Below are 22,151 nucleotides of genomic sequence, written 5' to 3'. Positions count from 1 at the left end.
GTAACAGCTTTATTTAAAAAAAAAAAAAAAATTGGTAGTCATTTGCAAAATAAAAATTTTTATGATTAGTTTACTGATTCTTGGTCATAAAGTGTTTTGGTCAATAGAGTTTTTTTTTTCTTGTGATTACCTCCTATTTAATTGAATTCTTAAAAACTTTGTATAGGTAAAAATGTGTTACTTACAACAAATTTTATCTACGTATAGATAGATTTATAGTTATATAACTGAATGATAGAAGTTAATGTAATGTTTTTGAATTAAATATTTCCTTAGGAAAATGTTCTGCAGCCGCCCTAGATGTTCTTGCTAATGTATATCGTGATGAACTTTTGCCACATATTTTGCCCCTTTTGAAAGAATTACTTTTTCATCATGAATGGGTTGTTAAAGAATCAGGCATCTTGGTTTTAGGAGCAATTGCTGAAGGTAAGTCTGAGTCAAACTGAAACTGTCAAGTCCTCAGTAGGTGCTAATGTGACATGACTACTTTAATTAAGCAGAAACGAGACACATACTTTGTTTACTGACTTGTGTTCCTAGTAAGATAAGACTGTTGAGGTAGATAAGACTGTGATCCATATTAACCTTAAAAAGGATATTTGAGTCTAAGAGCCATCTTAGAATGAGTTTTCACTTTTGAGCTAGTTAATTACTACTAAACAACCATAGAGTGACTTAGAACCCCAGCCAGATATTTTGCAAGTGCTTTTGTTGTAATGAAGAGAACAGAATGAGAGGGTTCTGATCTCGGAAACATCCCTGTTGCTAGAAAAATAACTTCCATATGTAGGTGTAAGGAACGTAAGTCAAGTGTCACTGGCCCTAGAAAGAATTATTATTCTTTCCTAGCTGTAAATATCTATCTATAAGAAATTGATGCATTTTGCATAATTTCTGTAGCAGAAGTAAAATGAGCTTTCCTACCCCTACTGGGAAGATAGGGAAGCCTGGTGTGCTGCAGTCCATGGGGTCACAGAGTCAGACACGAGGGAGTGACTGAACGACAAACCCTACTAGAAGATACTTAAGAGCAGTTAGCTCTCATTTCAGTTATTTAAAAGTTTTGAAACAGATTATTAAATATACTTATTAGAATAGAAATAATTGAATATTTTTCATTGATGCATCTATCAGTTTAATATTCACCTGAAATAATTTTAACCAAATTTGAGCACTTCCTGAAATATTTGGGGTTTTTTTCCCTAGGTTGCATGCAAGGCATGATTCCATACCTACCTGAGCTCATTCCTCACCTTATTCAGTGCCTCTCTGATAAAAAGGCTCTTGTGCGTTCCATAACGTGCTGGACTCTTAGCCGCTATGCACACTGGGTAGTCAGCCAGCCCCCAGACACGTACCTGAAGCCATTAATGACAGAACTGCTAAAACGTATCCTGGATAGCAACAAGAGAGTACAAGAAGCTGCCTGCAGGTAAGACAAGTTCATAACAAGTTGTTCATGGTGAGAGAAGGGAGTGTGAAGATTTCAGGGCGAAACTTAATTTTCAAGCCTGTGATGAAATGTTGATATTAAACTATTAATGGGATTTTTTTTTTGTTATCCATATCTTCCAGCTGATGGTTTTGCAAATCCAAGTGAGACTCTTAACTAGAGATTTGTATTTGCTATTTTCTTCAATTTTTTTTTTTTTCTCACTGGCTATAACATTAGTGTTATCTTTCACCCTCATTCCCACAGATATTTGGAGTGGTTGTGGCAAGAGTCCTATTCTTGGAGAAATACAAAAGTTTGAGCAGGACTGACTTTTTTAGTCTACAGTCAGCTCCATAACTCCTCAGGAAGTCCTGTGGTGACGACCCATCTGCCACAGTGGTTCAACTCCAGTAACCACTCTTGTCAGTTGCATTTGGGGTTGTCTGTTCATCAGATCAGCGGTTTCATTACTATGAATATTTCAGTTTTCTGGAATAAATCTTCATGTTCTAAAAATGCTTGCCGTTTATGTTTATAGTTCTTAATTTTTCAAGTAGAATTGCTTCTACTGTTCACTTTGTTAATAAGGAAGAAATAGCTGCTAAAAGAGAGGAAAGTAAGTTTAAGTGTAGTTAGACTCTACCAGATTTGAAAGAGTTCTAATTCATAATGATATGAAAGAAAGTTAAACAAGGGAGCTTTGGTGATTAATAGCACCAAAATTTTTTTCAAGGGAAGGGAGGGTACACATTATATTTGGTTTCTGGTAGATGTTTCATTCAGCAAGGTTTTTTTTTTTTTTTTTTTTTTTTTTTTTTTTTACTAATTGTTAGACATATATAAAATTTTGTGCGTACAGTCTCTGCCATCTTAAAATTTATAGGCTAGTAAGGTATATAATTTGTGGAAAGTGCCATGAAAGAAATATAGTTCAGTGTTAATGAACAAGACTTTAATTAACAAATGGCTTAAGCCTGTCATTTTAAGAAATTCCTGCCTGGCTAGGACAGAATACTATAACCTTAATTTCACAAATGAAGGGCCAGATACACCTTAAAGTCAAGAAAAATTTAGGTATAAGGTGAAGTAATTGCCCGAGACCCTAGAGCTTGTTCCTTTCTTGTGTATTTGTCCTAACAGATAAGCTACAAGTAAACAAATTTCTAATAACAAATGCATTGTGCATTCTTATGTATAGTGTAGGGCTTAGAGAAAAAATTTTAAACTTTACTGAGGAAAAATTGACAAACATAATTGCAATACTTAAAGTATACAACAATGATGATTTAATACAGATAACCGTGGTAGAACATTTACCAGGATTAACACAGGTAACTCTTTTTTGTGAGAATGCTGAAAATCTACTCAGCAACTTCTAAGGACTCAATACTGTATTAACTGTCATCACCATGCTGTGTATTAGATACTTTGGAATTTGTTCTTATAGTTGAAAATTTGTGGCTGCCAGCACCTCATTCCCTCTCCCTCTAAGAGAAGCATTTGAGAGACCATGATACTGCTGTGTTCTCAGACATCTCAAACACACTGTTAAAGCTGCTTCTATCTTTTTGTGGTGCTTGGTATGCAAGTGAAGGGTGAAGAGTTTTTTGGGTTTTTTTTTTGTTTGTTTTTTATTGAACGATAATTGCTTTACAAAGTTTTGTTTTCTGTCAAACCTCAACATGAATCAGCCATAGGTATACACATCCCCTCCCTTTTGAACCTCCCTCCCATCTCCTGCCCCATCCCACCTGTCTAGGTTGATGCAGAGCCCCTATTTGAATTTCCTGAACCATACAGCAAATTCCCATTGGCTATCTATGTTACATATGGTAATGTAAGTTTTAATAGTTTTAATTCTGGTGTCATTAGTCTGGAACATCAGTAAAATGTAAACTCCCTGAGAAAGGGGACATTGTTTTGTTCGTTGCTATATTCACAGCCCTCAGACAGTAAATAAGTAGTAAACACGAAATAAATTGTTGAATGAACCAGCAGTTTTCGACTTTACCATTGTTTAAGCAGATACCCATAAGTGTCAATCTCTTTGAAATAAGTGGTAAGGAATGGGAAGGAAATGATAAAAATAAGTATCTGGTGTGGTGACGTAGGGAGATGTGCGTGTAAATAAGTGTTCTTTAAACTCTATACTTAATTTCTTGTCTCCGTTGTGAACTGTTTCTTTTCTACAACAGTAATCTCTCCCTTTTTAAATTATAGTGCCTTTGCTACCCTTGAAGAGGAGGCTTGTACAGAACTTGTTCCTTACCTTGCTTATATACTTGATACCTTGGTCTTTGCATTTAGTAAATACCAGCATAAGAACTTGCTCATTCTTTATGATGCCATAGGAACTTTAGCAGACTCAGTGGGACATCACTTAAACAAACCTGTAAGTATCTATGATGAACCATTATGAGAAGAATCAAATATAAAGCATAGTTATACTCAATATATATTTGAAAAATGTTTAGGGAGGTGTGAACACTTAGTGTTTTCTTCTTTAAGACTATAGGGCTGAAAAAGATTGCAAGTGTACTTTTAAATAATATTTTAAAAAAAGAAATACGTGCAGGGTGTGAAAATTAGAACAGTTTATCACATGAATATACCAACACCTTTTTGAGTGACAAAAGGAAAGGGGATAAAGGTTTTATACTCTGGATTTCAGAGTTAAGAATAGAAGAGATGGATGAATCTGTTTGTAAATGGGGTTTAATATTTGAATTTTAATATAGCTTGAAATCCCCTGCTGAAGAATAGACTTCATGTTTATGATTACACTGTTAAACATCTTAAGAAATAGTCTGTGTTTATAGGTTATGCTTAACACTTGGTGCAAGACACTTGTTTGTGGGTTTGCTTTGATGGTTGTTTTGATTTTGTTTGGTAGGGGGTTTCCTAATGTCTTAGGTTAGACTACTTGTAATGCTCCTGTTTACATGATGACTGTTTATTGATTTGATTGCAGGGATTCTTCTGTCTTAGAACATTTAAATGATTATGAATCTTTTTCTACAAATGTCTTTAATAAATTTATCTTGTCATTTATAACCTGCGGAACAGCAAGTCATATTACATGTCTCAGGTCATGGGACTAAAAAAATTCAAAGAATAAGTCTTAAAATTCTTTCTGTAAAAATTTTATACAATTACTCTAAATGGATTTTAGTTTTCATAGACTCGGTATGGACTTGTTTACATATGATAGTGGAGCTTTCTGTGTTTTTCATCATTGTAATTTAGGAATATATCCAGATGCTAATGCCTCCACTGATCCAGAAATGGAACATGTTAAAGGATGAAGATAAAGATCTCTTCCCTTTACTTGAGGTATGCTACTGACCGTGTGTATGTTTGTTAGTCACGCAGCTGCATCAGACTCTGCAACCCCATGGACTGTAGCCTGGCAGGCTCCTCTGTCCATGAAATTCCTCAGGCAAGGATATTAGAGTGGGTAGCCATTCCCTTCAGAGGTATACTAAGCTGGCAACATTTAATTAACCTGTTTTTCATCAAAAAAACACATGTTCAGACCTATGATGATTATATGTAATAAGTGTTAATTTACATTCTGAACCATTTCTGTTAAAATGCTGAATAAACACGCAACTCCATATAACTTGACCTGTATGCTCAGTCTCTTCCATCGTGTCCAACTCTGCCCCGCATGTAGGGTAGCCCACCAGGCACCTCTTACCTCTGCATGGGATTTTCCTGGCAAGAATGCTGGAGTGGGTTGCCATGTCCTCCTCCAGGGGATCTTCCCGATCCAGCCATTGAACCTTGTCTCTGCATTGCAGGGGGATTCTTCACTGCTGAGCCACCAGGGACAAACTATTGAATTTGTGTTTTCTAACCTGTTGTACTTGATAGTAAATTATCCTTGGAGATCTTTCCATATGAGTGTGTGTGTGTGTGTGTGTGTGTGTGTATATATGTCTGTTTCTACTTAACTGTATTTCTTTATGTAGATATACAGCCGTGTCATAATTGATATAGCTTAAATTCTTTAGTCTATTGTTTATGCATATATATACTCATATACATGTGAAGTAGCATTGACACCTTTTCTATATAGTTTGAAGTTTTGTTTTTCATGTATTTAAATACTTTTTTTAAACACCTCCCCCTGCCCCACCAAGCTTATATGCTATTCAAATAACTGAACACACACTCAAATGTGCCAACTTAAATCTGGATGAATTGATTTTGATAGAGCCAGATCAGTCATTCTAGTCTCCCCTGTTATTTCAGGGGTCACCACTTCTGCCTTGAATGGTCCCTACCCAACAAAGTAAAAACTTCTGTGACAAAGAGCAATGGCTAATTCTGGGCCCAACAGAATAAGAATAATAATTATAGCTAAATATATTTACTTCCAGGCAAGGCTCAGAATGTGCCCACATTCTGAGATCTACCCACATTATTGACCAAGATGGGAAGATAAATAAATCTCTCATATTTGAGGAGAAGAAATAGGAATACGTAATACTGAAATTTGTTCCTGAAAGATAGTGTTCATTATAGAAACCTTAAGTTTTTTTTCTGAGGAAACCTCCCTTGACCAGCTAGTAAACTTAGCAGCAACAACCGCATCCAAAAGAGAGGTGTGAAAAGATAAACTGCTATACTACAGAAGAGTAGAAATGACCAAGATTTTTATTGAGCACTCTTTCAAGCATTTATCATAATCTTAGTTATACCTGGAGGTGTTACATGCATCTGCTTTATCCTTCTAGTGCCTGTCTTCAGTCGCCACGGCCCTGCAGTCTGGCTTTCTTCCGTACTGTGAACCTGTGTACCAGCGCTGCGTGAACCTAGTGCAGAAAACTCTTGCACAAGCCATGGTATTTAAACAAGTTTTTATATCTCTCCCTTATTGGCATCAGAAACATTTTTCTAAGGATAGGCATAATGCATAAAAACTTTTTCAGTAATTGGTTTAAAGTAAGTTTTCAAAAAATTGTGTGTAATTTCAGCTGAACAATGCTCAACCGGATCAATATGAGGCTCCAGATAAAGATTTTATGATAGTGGCCCTTGATTTACTCAGTGGCCTGGCTGAAGGACTTGGAGGCAACATTGAACAGCTGGTAGCACGAAGTAACATTCTAACACTAATGTATCAGTGCATGCAGGTGAGATTTACTAAATTAAAACGAACAGAAACTTTTTTTTTTTTTAATTTTTAAACTTTACATAATTGCACTAGTTTTGCCAAATATCTAAATGAATCCGCCACAGGCATACATGTGTTCCCCATCCTGAACCCTCCTCCCTCCCCACACCATCCCTCTGGGTCGTCCCAGTGCACCAGCCCCAAGCATCCAGTATCGCGCATCGAACCTGGACTGGCAACTCGTTTCTTACATGATATTCTACATGTTTCAATGTCACTCGCCCAAATCTTCCCACCCTCTCCCTCTCCCACAGAGTCCATAAGACTGTTCTATACATCAGTGTCTCTTTTGCTATCTCGTACACCAGGTTATTCTCTGTGTCACATTGGGATTAATTTCTGCTTCTTTCTTTCAGGATAAAATGCCAGAGGTTCGACAGAGTTCCTTCGCCCTGCTAGGTGACCTGACAAAAGCTTGCTTTCAGCATGTTAAACCTTGTATAGGTATGAATATTTTCTATTGCTGTGATGTGGTTTTTAACATTATTTTTCATCAGCTGGTGGTTTTTATTATTAAACTGAAGTCATGTACTGGTTAAATCTACTCTGATTGAAGCAGGTGGTTTGGAAACCCCTATTCTCTTGTTTCCTTGAATTCACCATCATTTCAGCGGCTCGTTAGGTGTTCATGTTGCTGAAGAAAAGTTGGAAAAGTATTGCTTTAGAGTAAGGGACATACCCACCTGTGAACCTTGGTCCTATATGGTAGTTCATAGATACTTCTTAAATGGCCTCTTTCTTTTTGGTAGAGGTACCCAGAAATAATAATATAATCAGGTTTTCTCATGATAAATCAGCATAAACTGTAGGAAATTTCTGTTTTCTTAAAAGTAAATGAATTTTTTTTTTCCTGTTTTAGTGGCGTAGTGTTTGCTTAGCCTTTTGTGAAGATAATAAGCAGTTGCTTGAATAACGTAACCTGAATTGCTGTCAGACCCATAAATTAAATCAAATTTTGGTTAATTTTCTTCATTTGTATACCCCATCATTTAATCTTGTTTAAAATATTCATGTTAAAATTTTTTTTCATTTGATGATATAGTGTGCTTTGGGAGGCCCCCCTCCAGTTGTTTTTTTTTTTTTTAAGATGTAATTGGCATATATCAAGACTTGTGTGTGGATTGAGAACTTTTAAGATCTACTGTCTTAGCAACTTTCAAATAAACAATACAGTATTGTTAACTGTGAACTTCCCAGGTGGCTCAGTGGTAAAGAATTTACTTGCCAATGCAGAGGATGTAGGTAGGTAACACAGGTTCTATCCCTGGGTTGGGAAGATTCCCTGGAGAAGGAAATGGCAACCCACTCCAGTATTCTTTCCAGGAAAATCTCATAGACAGAAGAGCCTGGTGGCCATACGGTCCATGGGGTCACGAAGAGCTAGACATGACTGAGTGACTGAACACACACACACACACACGTAACTGTAGTCATACTATGATATACTACATCCCCCAGAACCGAACTTATTTTAGAACCAAAAGGTTGTATCTTTTGACCTTCACTCAATTGCCAGTTGTATTTTTCAGTAATGTGTTTCTGAACTTGAATAATAACATTAATTATGATGTATTAAAGTAAGGCATCAAGTTTAAGCCTACCTACTCTAAATGAAATTGTGGTGAATTATTGCTTTATGGAAAACCTTGTTCTGCAAATACTTTCCACCTGATTGAAGTTTTTGAGTTTAAATTTGTACGAAAAGATTTCTTTTTTTTTTTTTTTTTAAGACTTTATAGGTCAAGTACCTTCTTTAAGAGATACACAGTGTCTGGTTGTTCTCTGTTTTTAATGTTACAAACTGTGGATTATTTTCTAGGTTAGTTTTCTCAAGAGTAATTTGGAAATATCTGGAGACACTATTACACAGGGAAGGTGTTACTGGTGTCTGGTGGGTGGGGGTGAAGGATGTTTCTAAATATCCTGTAATGTGAGACAGCCCCCTACAATAGAATAATCTGACCCAGATTATCAGTATTGCCGAGACTGAGAAATTGTGAAATCAACTGGTTTATTAGGGATTAAAAAATGATATTCTAATTCTTCATACAGTAGAGAGAATACATATGTAGAGATATTTCCCATATCAATAAATTATTGCCCATAGGTGGCTCAGATGGTAAAGAATCTTCCTGTAATGCAGGAGACCCAGATTCAGTCCTCGTGTGGGGAAGATCCTCTGGAGAAGGGAGTGGCAACCTACTACAGCATTCTTGCCTGAAGAATCCTATGAACAGAGGAGTCTTGCAGGCTATAGTCCATAGGGTCGCAAAGATTTGAACATGACTGAGTGACTGACTTTGACAAATCATATAGAAGAGGCAGGATTATTGCTTGTTTCTTTATCTTTATTTACCAGTTTTGAAAGGAACAAATTGATTTCCAGCATCTTGCACAAGTCCTGTATTATATTTCAAAAGTTTAGTTTTTGTTCATGTTAGTTATTGGAGTGTCAGTATGAACTGACACTCCATTTTTCCTTTTAAATGGAAGATGATATTCAGAGACCACAATCTGACATTAGAGTAAACATTACTATAAAAACCAAAATCATTAATTTAAAAAATTCTTTGTGTGTGAAAAACCAGCTTTGAAGAAGTTCCTATTGTATCATATTTTCACTTTTAAAGTGAGATATTTAAAATAAAATTTTCTGTCTGATGCCAAGAGAAATTACTCTGACCAACTCTTTTTAATGATACTTAAAATGAAACCAAACTGGGGCTGCTGCTGCTAAGTCGCTTCAGTCGTGTCCAACTCTCTGCGACCCCATAGGCCGCTGCCCACCAGGCTCCGCCGTCCCTGGGATTCTCCAGGCAAGAACACTGGAGTGGGTTGCCATTTCCTTCTCCAATGCATGAAAGTGAAAAGTGAAAGTGAAGTCACTCAGTCGTGTCCGACTCCTCGCGACCCCATGGACTACAGCTCACCGGGCCCCTCCATCCATGGGATTTTCCAGGCAAGAGTACTGGAGTGGGTTGCCATTGCCTTCTCCCACAGCCAGACTGCCTGGGGTCAAATCCTAGCTTTGCTGCTTATTATAGGTGGTGCAGTTGGTAAAGAATCTGCCTGTAATGCAAAAAGTACTGGAGTGGGGTGCCATTGCCTTCTCCGAAACTGGGGCTACTTCACATGAAAGTTCAGTGGCCAGATATTTCCTCCTTCGTTTTCTTAAGATAATTATTGCCAACACTTTGTTTTTTTAAAGGTTATATTTTGCCTAGGTTTCAGTTTCCATCTGGTAGATGTCCTTTAAAGCACAAAACAAAAGCTTTTTTTTTTTTTCCTAGCTGATTTCATGCCAATATTGGGAACCAACCTCAATCCAGAATTCATTTCAGTCTGCAATAATGCCACATGGGCAATTGGAGAGATCTCCATTCAAATGGGTAAGATTCCCACCCTGCCCACCCCACCCCCGCCTCCCATTTACAAACATGAAAATTTTTAGATAACTTAATATTTTTGTAATTGCCTTTTTCTAATGAGCTTTACCTATGTAAATATATAACATCACAGTAAAGGGGGCAACTATTTTCCATTGATATTTTAACAATGAAACGTTTCTTTTTTTGTTTTCTCTCTCGGGGATGATCTAGGTATAGAGATGCAGCCTTACATTCCTATGGTGTTGCACCAGCTTGTAGAAATCATTAACAGACCCAACACACCAAAGACGTTGTTAGAGAATACAGGTACCATACGACTGAACTGTTAACGGTGGAGAGAAAACGATCTGCCTTGTCATTTTAAGTTGAGATGCGTAGAGAAACCAAAGCAAAGCTAGCTTTAGAAACCCAGCTTATTAATTAACGGGTGTTTGGGATTCTCAGTCATGAAATGAACTGTTTGAGCTTCATTCCATAGCCAGTTTCCAGAAACTTTCCAAAAAACACTTTTTTCCTCTGCTACAGTGTTTTAATACTCCCTAAAATGGACCCCAGCTCAGATAACTATATGAATTTTTCATTAATTCAGAGTAACTGCTAGCTGGGGAGAATTTTTTTTTAATATGTAAAAATGTAGCCCAAAATAGACTGTATTGTGGTAGTTAGTCTTAATAATGGCATATGTATTTTGTATTTTGTTGTATACTTTTCTTCAAATTGGGAACTTGAGCAGTATCTTGTGGGATTTTTATTCAGAAGGCTTGTTTCTCTTTTGCATTTATAGAGAGCATGTTTATATTAAAGAGTACCTTCCATACTATAGAACACATTGCAGGGTGATTTCTTCTTGCTCTGCCTTTTTGCTAATGATTTTTTAAAGTGTGAATTTTGTTTTCAATCAGGCATGTCTTTTTCTTTATATACTAAGACAGTTCCAGCAGTATAGTCATAGTCAATGAATACCTTACCAAAATACTGGACAAAGATTTAAATAAGTTTTTCTAAATAAATTTATCTTCAAAGGTATTTTAATTTTATGGTTTTTAATTGTAGAAAGTTTATTATATCCTAATGTGATTATTGGTATGGAAGGAAGTCTTTTAATTATGAAACAGTTATATGACTGTTTGGCTGTATGGGTACTGTTTGTATCTTAAAGTGAATTAGATTTTCCTGCTAAAAAGCTCAAAAACTTATGTGTAGGATGGTTATGAAATCTTGTCAGGTGTTTATCTCTTTAGAATGCAGTACCTATACATGACATTCAGATTTGAAACACTTGCCATTATAAAATTACTGTTGAACATTAAAAAACTTCTTATTTATTTTTAAATGTGAATGCATAACTGCAAATAAATGTTGAGTGTAATGTATATTAAAGTTTCTTGTGGGATATCAGCTGGTGAATTTGCTATATAGTTCCTTGAACAAATTGGCTTTATTTATAAGATTATATTCTAAGTATGAATCTACCCTAAGTAAATAAAGAGGTAGTTGATAATGCCTTTCAAGTTGATGGATTGAATTTGTACCATTAAGAAATACACTTGGGATTCACTGGATTATTCGTATCACAAGTGACTGCAGAAAATGTTTCTCTTATTCCTTACCCAAAGGAGGAGAGATTAATTATTAAAATTGTCTGTGGGTAATATCTGTAGATTTTAGCAACTTAATTATTAATACCATTGTCTTAATATTTCATAAAGTCAATTCCTTAGTGTTTGCAGTTACTTGCTTTTTTTCTAATTAGTATATCCTACACTGAACTTTCTCAATGGACCATCATCTGCTTTATCGCATGTTTCATTGGATTGTTCATACTTGCCTGTTTAATGAGAATGTTGCATAGTTTGTGTCTTTTGAACATAGGTTTTCTTTCTCTTGCTTCATATGAATCTGCTGGATTTTAGTATTATCTGTGTAGTTTGCTTCAAGTAATCCTTAAACATTTTTCTTTACCCCCCTCCCCACCCTTTTTTTATGAAAGGTTAACCTGTAAGTTTTTGAGAGAACACCATTAAAGCACCTCATGGTTTGTTTTCTGTTTGTATTTTTTTTCCCATTGTGTATAAATGTATTTATATGTATGTACCTTTGAACTGCACAATGCAGTTCTGAGTTGCACTTGTTTTAGCTCTTTGTAAGTTCAAGAACTTAACTGAATTTTGATGGTGAATTTATATTTGACTGAGTCCCACTTCAGATTTTTTAAAATAAAATATTAGCATGTAATCATGTTTTATTATCTATCATTTTGTGCTGTGCATTTCATATCAAGGACAGAATATTTGTTCCTTTGGTCCGCATATCACATGCCATTACAGTGGACTAAATTTTCCTTTTGTCAAATAGGACTTGAAATTAGAATTGTTACCATTAGAATTGTTTTTTTTGGAATGGGATTTTGACATAGCACAGCAATTGTCCAATCCATTTATTCAGTATGTACCATAACATCTAAAATTTGATCATTGATTTTGATGTCAGGCAAGAAATGGTCCACTGGCTTATTTTGGAAATGTTGGCAAACAAACCAAAAATATACCAAAATTTTGATTAAATTCCTAGATAATTGCAAAGAATAAAAATCACTTTTAAAAAGCAGTATGAAGAAGTGAGAAAGATTTTAACTTCTGAGAAGTATGTTTGAACAGACATTCAGAAATGTAATCATTTACATTTATTATTTCTTGGGAGGGGGGGCTAGATTTCATTATTAAACTCTGGAATTTTAACTGACTGTGAAGGAAGAATCTATAGCTATTTAATCCGCTCATCATTTTTATTAACTATCTTTTAACACTTGATTGAGCGAGAAAAGCAGTTCATCCTGGTTTTTGGTGTTCTCTCAATCTTTAAAGTTTTTTTAATTCCTTTTGTTTTTCTTTTTCCAAGAGTATGCCATATATGTTGCTGCCCCTTATTATAGGGGGTGGTAATAAACAGCACTGGTGAAATCTTATGTTTATTATCATACACAAATTCTGTTGGTTTCTGTTTCTGAGTTATTTGTTGTTTTTTCTTTATTTTTTCTCCTTCCCCCTCATTTGCTCATGTCTTGGTTGGCGTTTGGTGGTGTATAACCGTGATTGCGTTACCTTAGCAATAACAATTGGTCGTCTTGGTTACGTTTGTCCTCAAGAGGTGGCCCCCATGCTACAGCAGTTTATAAGACCCTGGTGTGTATTATTCAATCTTTTTTTTTTAATTCATTTTTCTTCACTCTTTCTTTCTCTTTCTATCTCACTTTTAGATATATTTTCAGTTGGTTACAAAAATCACAATCCTTAATCATTGCCAACCATGTGACTAATCTTGTCCTATCGGGTTTGTGAGGTTTTCAGTAGCATCGTCATGTATATTTATTTTATGTTGTGGCTAACGACTAATTGATGCATGGGATAAGATTGTCACATGCTTGCTGTGTTAAAAAGCTTGATTATACATAAAAAGCATTTAAATATCCACCAGTAAAATAAAGATGCATGCAAATTCTATAAATTTTAGGTTTCTGCATTATGTTTCCTTTTTAGAATTAATTTGAAAATTTGGATTGCATTAAGAAATACATGTTTAAATTTGTTATGTATAAAAATCTTATTTGCTTGTTAATGTAAAAATTAAACATCTACACCATAAGTTGTATAGTAATAGTTTCTATTGTGGCAGTATATCCTATGTTCTGCTTCTTTCAATTGACAGTCTTTCAAGTCATTTTTAGTAGTGTTTAATGGAATACAAGTCATAATACAGTTTTAAAAATTGATAATTTACTCTTGGCTCAAGCTAATTAATAGTGTAAATGGGAGATTAAAATCAGTTGTTATTACTTAGATGCAATCTGTTGGTAAGAATTGTGAATTTGAAGGTTTTCACTGTATTGAGACTAGATGGGCCTAACATAATATAGTATGAGAAGCTTAAGCTTTATGAAAATTCTTTGAATATAAACATTATCTCTACTCTGGTGCTTATTCCATTAAATACTGTCCATTAGAATTGTAGTTGAACTTACTTTTTACTTAAATGCTAAACTCAATTCTATAATTTAATAGGTGCACCTCTCTGAGAAACATAAGGGACAATGAGGAAAAGGATTCAGCATTTCGTGGGATTTGTACCATGATCAGTGTGAATCCCAGTGGAGTAATCCAAGTAAGATGTTCATAAGGTTTTAATTTTTAATGTTCTGAATTATTAAACTTTAAAGGAGGGGAGGTATTTTTAAACTATAATTATGAAAATAATTTTTACCTATTTTATATTTATGAAAATAATTTTATCTAAAAATTATCTATTTTTACTGAAGATACTGAAACGTGTTTTCAATGTATATTTCTTAATACCTTGAAATGATAATATCTATTTTTATTTTTTAAATCTTTTTTTCTGTTGTGGCTTATAATAATAACAGATTGGAAGAATAAAAGTTATATTCTTGACTTGAATTAAGCCAAAGTTTCTTTCATCCTTTGAGATCTCATTTATTTGTAAATGCTTCCTAAAACAGTGAATGTAAATTTCCTGAGTTTGAGGCTCTCTATACTTAAGAGAATGATTAAATAGGATACTCTTTCTCTTATTTAGTAAATAAAAGAGTACTGAGTCAACCATTATAACTGCTTTAACTTTGATTTATTATCCTTATTTTGTTTCCTATATTAGTTCAGATTGTATTTAGACATCTTTAGCATTTAAAGAATTATTTGGCAAGAGTACCAAACGTGAATCTGATCAAACGTCTGGATCCAACTTACACGTAAAATGTAAAGGAACATGTTGGTTGACACCAGATGTGTGAAATCAACGAAATACAGGCTGAGGGCTTTAGGTTAAATGCCCCACATTCCTCAACAGATAGAAATTGTAAGGAAAAGAAAGTGTATCAAGAAAACCTTTCACTTTTGAGAGATTGGTGCTTTGAACATTTTTTAATTGATGTGTAGAAAATAGGCACTGAACCATGTACACAAAATAGAACTGGAAAATAAAATCTTTCAGTTTCACTAGCGGCAAAATAACCTTCTGACATTGAGTTTCTTGGTTTTTTCCCAAAGCTTAGGAACTTTCTGTCACTTTAAATATGTTTTAGAGGTATCTGATAGGTAGTATATACCATATCAAGAAGGAGCATTTTCCTATAGGGATTTTTTGTTGTTGTTTTGCTTTTTGAATTAATGTTTAAGAACACGAAAGTAACACATGTGTAGTCATGAAATCACTACCAATTACAAATTTTGCATGATTATATAATTTAAATTTTTAACATCAGCTTTCAATATTGGGAAGACATAGGAATCATAATTTGAATAAACCATAGATTTTAGGCACATGCATTTTATTTGCCTAAATATGTGTTTTATGTATATATTTTGATATTAGTGAATTTTGGAGTTAATGAGGTTCTCTGAATTTAATAGTAAAATTTAAAGTAGTCTATATCTCACACCATCAGCAATATTTTGTATGTTGAACTGTTTCAGTAAGATAGTTGAAAATGGAAAATACTTAAGTGAAGTATTTCAAGTATATACCTATTATCTTGTTCTTTTAGTCAGAATAACCTGATTGTCTTTTAAATAACAGTCTAAGCATTGGGAGTTTTTTTGTTTGTCTGAGTGGAGTTGGATTAGTTGCTATTGGTAACTGCATAATTTTTGTTCTAACTTAATGGTCATTTCATTTACATTTCTGTCTGAAGATGGATCTTGAAACTTAGGCCTATTAATTTTCATATACTTTAAATAAAATTTATTTGATGTATATTTAACTAGCTTAAAATTCTCAGTGATTCAGAACTGTAAAATTACTGAATTTATAGAATTCTTTAATTCTATAAATGAAGGTTTTTTTGAACTGGTGCTTATTTGATGCTTTCAGTCTTTGCTGATGCTATACATTTACTAGACTGGGGTTTTGTTCTGTAATGTAAAATGAAATACAAGAAGGCACTAAATTCTAATATAAACTGTATGAGTTAGATATTCCTTGATAAGGTGGAGTCTTAAGGACAACCATTAAGAAATCACTTACAATTCCTTATCATAGTTGTTAATTTTTTTTTTTACCTAGGATTCTCTTGGTATATATTCTGAGGTTTACATATGTCTTTTGTAGTGCTTGACAAATATAGTATCAATATAAGATGTATTTCTTGCTTATTACAGGATTTTATATTTTTTTGTGATGCTGTTGCATCATGGATTAATCCAAAAGATGATCTGAGAGACATGTTCTGTAAGGTAACTAAAAAGTCTTTATGATGAATATCTTGTAACTCTTGCAGTCCTAGTTGGGAAATAAATTATGTTTTTATTTCATATGAGACTTAGACTCTTTGAGTCAGTTTTGGTAGACTATGTAAACTTTGTTTTGGTAAAGCAGTTGACTTTCTTGATATACAGTCATGACTTTGTTTCAATAGAGTACATACTTTTAAAATGTTTTCTCAAGCAGTACCACTGATTTGTGTAGACCCATTATCCCAGCTATACTAAATAAGTAGTTTGTTAGTTGCCCAGTTGTGTCCGACCCTTTGCAGCCTGTCCCCTTGCCAAGCTCCTCTGTCCATGGAATTCTTCAGGAATACTGGAGTGGGTTGCCATTCTCTTCTCCAGGGGATCTTCCCGACCCAGGGATCAAACCTCGGTCTCTTGCATTGCAGGCACATTCTTGAGCATCTGAGCCACCAGGGAGGCCCATGCAAAATAGGATGTATTTTCAAAAATGACTGACTAAGACTGAAGTATAATATGATCTGCTGAACAAAGTCAGTCTTAGTAGTCAAAGCAAGGACTAAACCTGTCTTTCAGTAATGCCCCCTTGGATTAATTCTAGTCACCCCTCAATAGTGAACTATATAGTTGCAACAATGAACCCAAAGCTTTGTATATTTTCAATTTGAAAATATGGCATAAAAATTTTAATTTCCCTTGGGTGGATTCTATACCTTTATGCTTGCTTTTCATTACTATTTTGGCAGAGTTGCTTAGAGTACTTCTTTTACTAGGACTCTTAACTGAATTCTAACCTCAAAGCAAAGTGTGCAGTATATCTATCCTATGAGGTGCTTTTGGGCAAGACATGGAATGATACAGATTTCAACAAAGTTTGAGAATACTTTAAAATGAGTAAAATTTTAGAATAATCAATAGTGTTTGATTTCAGAAGCTATGCAGATACGAGTTCCTCTTTTGTTATTGATTATTTAATGATTATTTACTTTTTGCAGATCCTTCATGGATTTAAAAATCAAGTTGGAGATGAAAATTGGAGGCGTTTCTCTGACCAGTTTCCGCTTCCCTTAAAAGAGCGTCTTGCAGCTTTTTATGGTGTTTAATCTCATATACTTAAGCTGCAGTCCCAAAATTAGGGGTAAGTTGTAAGAAATTTGGAATTTTTCAGGATGGAAAAACTTAAGTTAGGACTTCAATCTAGAACTACTGTGAATAGAATAAAAGCTGTTTGTTTTCCACAGAGGTTGAGTAGAAGAGTCTTACATTTGACTTAAAATTGACTTATGTGAAGTCTACAGATTTATTTATTTATTTATGAACCAGCAAAGCAAGATAAAATGCATGGTTCCACTTTGAATCCTCTTGGAAGGAAATCCAAGTTGGTACGCTAGTTAAATTTCAACCTGTTCTTTTCTTAATTTTTTAAAATATAGTCTTTTATATATTAAGAGCTTTCTGTGTTGTGAACTTTAGGGAAAACCCAAGTAGAACTAGAACTCAATGTAGTCTCAGTAAAAATAATTATTCAATATTTATTCTTAATATTTTATTGAGTCCCTACCTTGTGCCCAGCACTGTTGTTTTTTGTTTGTTTGTTTGTTTGTTGAAAGATTAGTTTTTGATTTGGGGTGGTAAAGAGGTAAGTCTACCTGGACTCTTGTTCTTTCCGTTTTTCTGACATAAGTCAAACTAACAATTTTAATTTTAAATACCAGAATTTTAAATTTTAAATTTAAATTTTAATTTTAAATTTAAAATACCAGAATTTTAAAATTCTGGTATTTTAGCCTTTGTTCCCTCATTAAGTTATTTTAAGGATTAAATACTGTGCTATATGTGGTGCCAGGAGTTAGTATATTGCCTGACACACTAAGTTGGCTCTTTTATAAATATTAGAAATATGGGTGATAATGTTTTAATTCAAGAAAAAACAGCTGCCATTGAGATCCATTGTACAAATAGGGATAAAGAAGTAGACTCATGTCATCCTACAAGCCATATTTCATCTGTTTAAAGTGCTGCACACGTCTCTTTGCCTGACATCACTTTCTGTATCTGATGCAAGAGACAGCTGAGAGCCGTAGGAGAAGGAGGCAACATGGCTTCACTGACCAGCGTGATCTTGGGCAGTTGTCCAGTTTTTCATGTGATTGTATTGTTACTTGATTAATTTTATGTTCCACTGGGCTTACAAAAGAAACAATTTTGTTGAAGTATAAAATTGTTTTGTTTTCTTACAGGTCCTTCAGTCTTGGAGACTATGAGGGAGCCTCTGCACCCAGGGAAAATGTTACCCTTTACAGGGGGGAAGGGTAAACCAGTAGGGAATACAGTACAATCCCAACCCTACTGGGAGGGGCGGGAGGGAGGTGTTGCCGTCACTGTATTAAGTCGATGTTGGGAAACGTTTTAACATCTGGAGCCTTTGTGGGTGGAAATCTATCTCCAATTACAACTCTGCACTGGATGTGAAGAAGCAAAAAAAAAAACAAACCTATCTACTCACAAAACAGTACATTCTGGAATATTATGGGGAATTGTACCAAAACAAGAACCATATAAATGATGCATAGGGATAAGAAAGAAGAAAAATCCTATAGCGCACAATAAAGGAAACCTAAGAATGGGGATTAGAAACAGTAAAGGGTTTTGGTTTTGTTTTTGTTTTTTTAATTTAAAAGGTTTTATAAAATTTCCCACATGATGGGGCCTTGTTTTTTGCATGCTGATAAAGAACTACACAAATGAAAGCTAATAGAGTTAAAATCAGCTTGCCTACCCATAGTAGAAGCAGGTTCTTGGAAGTTACAGTTTAAGGTACCCCAAAAAGTTGGAAATAAAACAAAACAAATTTAAACAATGAAGCACCCTGTGAAATGCCAAATGAGTCACTCCTTTTACCTTTGTGGGGTGGGCAGGGAGGGAGGAATAAATGGGGCTGGACATATCGAACTAAAGATTGACATCTTGATTTTTCATTAAGACATTAACGTAGTGGATATAATTTGATGGTTGTACATCATTAGATTTAATTTCTAGGCCAAGATATTGTTCTTTTTAAAGTGCAGTTTAAGGTTCAGGCATGCGTTCTGGCTCATAGTGATTGAAAGTACTTTAAATTAGTGGGAAAGTAGCATGCTTGCATCACATAGAGTGAGATTGGTATTCAGTTACCTCTGTTGCGCCAGTTTGTGTTGCAGTTTACCGATTCAATATAGCCCTGCATTTAAAATTCCTTTTTAAGATTTGTGAATTTTATTTTTATTAAGAATATAGATATAAAGTACTGTAGTTTACAGCTAGGCCTTGAAATAATCTTCTTAGGATCTGTTAGGAATAAGATTGGTATTGTATCGCGTGTAACCTGCACAATGTGGAAAGCTGATATACCTGTGCAAAATCTTTGCCTCTGTGCTGTCAGTGTGGTGTGCTTTCTGCATGGTTATATACTACTAGTGATTTTATCAAAACTTCTCTAAAACTTAAATTACATGGTAAAAGATCTGTAAGAGGCTGCATAAATGTTAGTTGGCACATAAAGACAATTGTAGAAGTTGAAGACATGATTGCTATATTTCAATGTTTATTCCCACTCAACATATTGCCTTCTAAGCTTTCTTTTTTTGTTCAAAGCATGATCTTAAAGATATGTTTAAGTTAATGGGTGTAATGCAGGGTTCCTACACTGTATTGGCGCATGTTGGTGGCCCTCAGTGCCCTAGACACATGCACACGGGGTGCAAGTAAAAAGCTACAGAGTGAAAGTGGGTTTGGATCCTCTTCATTTCATTTGTTTAGCTTTTCTGTTGTTTTTCTCTACTTACATGTATTCCTGTGAATAAATCCTTGTTAAGTTAACCCTTTACTTTTCCTTCCATGTGTATTTTCTTATATACTGTGAATGTGAAAACCTAACTGGTACACTTGATCTTGTGTCCATATGGAAGTGCAAGTCTTTATTAATTTGGATTGCCTGAACAGTGTATCCCATGATGATGAAGGAAAATGGAGAGATTTTTCTTTTTAACTCTGCTGGTCAGAGATGAAGCCACACCTTTCCATTTTTCAATGCTGCATATTTAATCTGCAACAGAAATGTTAAGCCATAACAGCCTTTTTATATTTTAGTTTGTCACCTTTGCATTGCAGAATAAATACTGAATAACCATTTTTGTAAGCAGTTGCTCCTCTTTGCATGGTTCTATTCCTCTAGAGGTGTTGAATGATACAGCCATTGCACTGAAGTTTGAGCTGTATGCGTGTGAATTTATAAATACTGTTTCAAAAAAATTCAAATGCATGGTAGCATGCAGAAAGGGTTTTGTTGTGTGTGTGTGTGTATGTATTTTTTTTAACATGTTCTTTCACCTTCCTTTCTCTACTTTGGCTTTGCAAATTTCAGTCTGTAGAGCCTGAAATTAAATCATATTTTTAGTGTCCAGTTGTTTTTAATCGTAAGTTGGATCCAAAGGGTATGTAGCATTTTGCTTTCTAGTACCATTGCCTCATTGGGAGCTCAAAATGTGCTTCCTAGTTAGTGTTTAAAAAGCTGATTAGGGTAGCTGTTTTATCCTCAACTTCTAGTGATCTGTAGTTCTCCAAAACTTTTTAATATGGGAGATATTTTAATATTCTGGAATAAATAATGAAGATTTTAAATTGAGAGAAAAGACAAAATTCTCAAGAACTCTTTTAAAACATACAGTCTTCAATAATCTGGATCTGTGATTGACAATTCTGTATTGACTGAAAAGCATTACTGTTACCTAATTGAGTAGAAAAATTAATTTCTAATTATATATGTAACAAGCCGTGCCCCTTTTTTGTAGTCCATGTGTTTTTAAATTAAAAGGAAATTTAATTTAAAAATACAACATATAAATAAATAGACTGCAACCTGAGATGGGGTTGGGTTTTGGGGTTCCCCCCCCCCCTTGAGGTTATAGTTTCTTCCTAATTGTATTTCAGATACATAGTATAACATAGGAATTTGCAGAAGCCATTTAAGTTTAAGTTATCTTTTGAGGTAAGCTAGCTCTGATTTAGCATTTATTCTGATAAAACTTAATACATCATGGGATATATATATATATATAAAGCAACTTAATTCTTGTGGTGTAGTCTTAATAGTTTTGAATGTTGACTGAATGTCTATGAAATTGTGAGTTTGTCTTTGTTACATTCCAGTGTTTCTGCCTCTTGGCATGCTTAAAGCACGGCTTACTTCATCTGCTCCTTACACACTAAAGTGCTGTTAGTGTGCTCAACTACAGAAATAGCCGCTGCTAAGTGATGTAGATTTTCTACTTGAATATTTTTATGTTGTAGGAACCTCAGGAGGTCAGTGTTTACTGTTTTATATGCCTTCTTTTTCCTGTTTGAGCTTCTCTCTTTGAAGGATTCTAACAGAACAAAAGCTGCTGATCAACCTAAGTTGGAAACAGAAAGTGTATTTAATATAGTTTAAATGCATGTTTGCCAGTTCCATGTTACAGTCCATTAGTAAGTGAACTTAGTGCCACAGATATTCATTTATTCAGGAAAGAACTTTGCTTTTTGTATTGTCTAATCTCTTTAATAACTTCATACTGTGTAAAAAAAAAAATCACACTTTTTTATATTTTTTGGTTGGTTATTTTCCAAATAATCAACATGTAAATAATCTTTAAGAGCCAGTTCTGATGCTTTACATTATTGCTACTTGATTTTGTGACGCAAGTTAGATTTCAGAAGAATAGATTTTAAAACACTTAACCAAGCCATTACATCTTAAAAACAAAATAAGTAGCATACATTTTGTAATTAACATATTGATAAACACTGTGATTTTTTTTGTTAAGACTTTTTCATTGATCTGAATTGCTTAAATTGCATATATTGTAAAATAGGATCAGATGTATATT

The 22,151-nt window shown here is 34.4% G+C and overlaps 1 protein-coding gene across 4 annotated transcripts in view; it reads left to right on the top strand.

The window, feature by feature from the left end:
* TNPO1 (transportin 1) overlaps positions 1–20,113 on the top strand; it is an 89,908-nt gene extending 69,795 nt beyond the window's left edge. For 3 of the 4 annotated variants that reach the window (XM_070774555.1, XM_070774556.1, XM_070774557.1), the window contains exons 12-25: positions 277–429; positions 1,210–1,435; positions 3,659–3,830; positions 4,685–4,771; positions 6,181–6,288; positions 6,421–6,579; positions 6,977–7,064; positions 9,911–10,009; positions 10,220–10,315; positions 13,116–13,191; positions 14,068–14,167; positions 16,180–16,254; positions 17,244–17,386; positions 18,489–20,113. In XM_070774555.1, the coding sequence (XP_070630656.1) occupies positions 277–429; positions 1,210–1,435; positions 3,659–3,830; positions 4,685–4,771; positions 6,181–6,288; positions 6,421–6,579; positions 6,977–7,064; positions 9,911–10,009; positions 10,220–10,315; positions 13,116–13,191; positions 14,068–14,167; positions 16,180–16,254; positions 17,244–17,351 (1,547 nt within the window). In that variant the 3' untranslated portion in view covers positions 17,352–17,386; positions 18,489–20,113. The remainder of the gene's footprint in view (positions 1–276; positions 430–1,209; positions 1,436–3,658; positions 3,831–4,684; positions 4,772–6,180; positions 6,289–6,420; positions 6,580–6,976; positions 7,065–9,910; positions 10,010–10,219; positions 10,316–13,115; positions 13,192–14,067; positions 14,168–16,179; positions 16,255–17,243; positions 17,387–18,488) is intronic. The other variant, XM_070774558.1, reaches the window with a different exon arrangement.
* The last annotated feature ends 2,038 nt before the right edge of the window (positions 20,114–22,151 follow it).

This window comes from Bos indicus, chromosome 20, assembly GCF_029378745.1.
Source record: "Bos indicus isolate NIAB-ARS_2022 breed Sahiwal x Tharparkar chromosome 20, NIAB-ARS_B.indTharparkar_mat_pri_1.0, whole genome shotgun sequence".
NCBI lineage: Eukaryota > Metazoa > Chordata > Mammalia > Artiodactyla > Bovidae > Bos > Bos indicus.
Note: the sequence above shows the minus strand (reverse complement) of the source record. Positions and strands in the feature narration are given on the sequence as shown.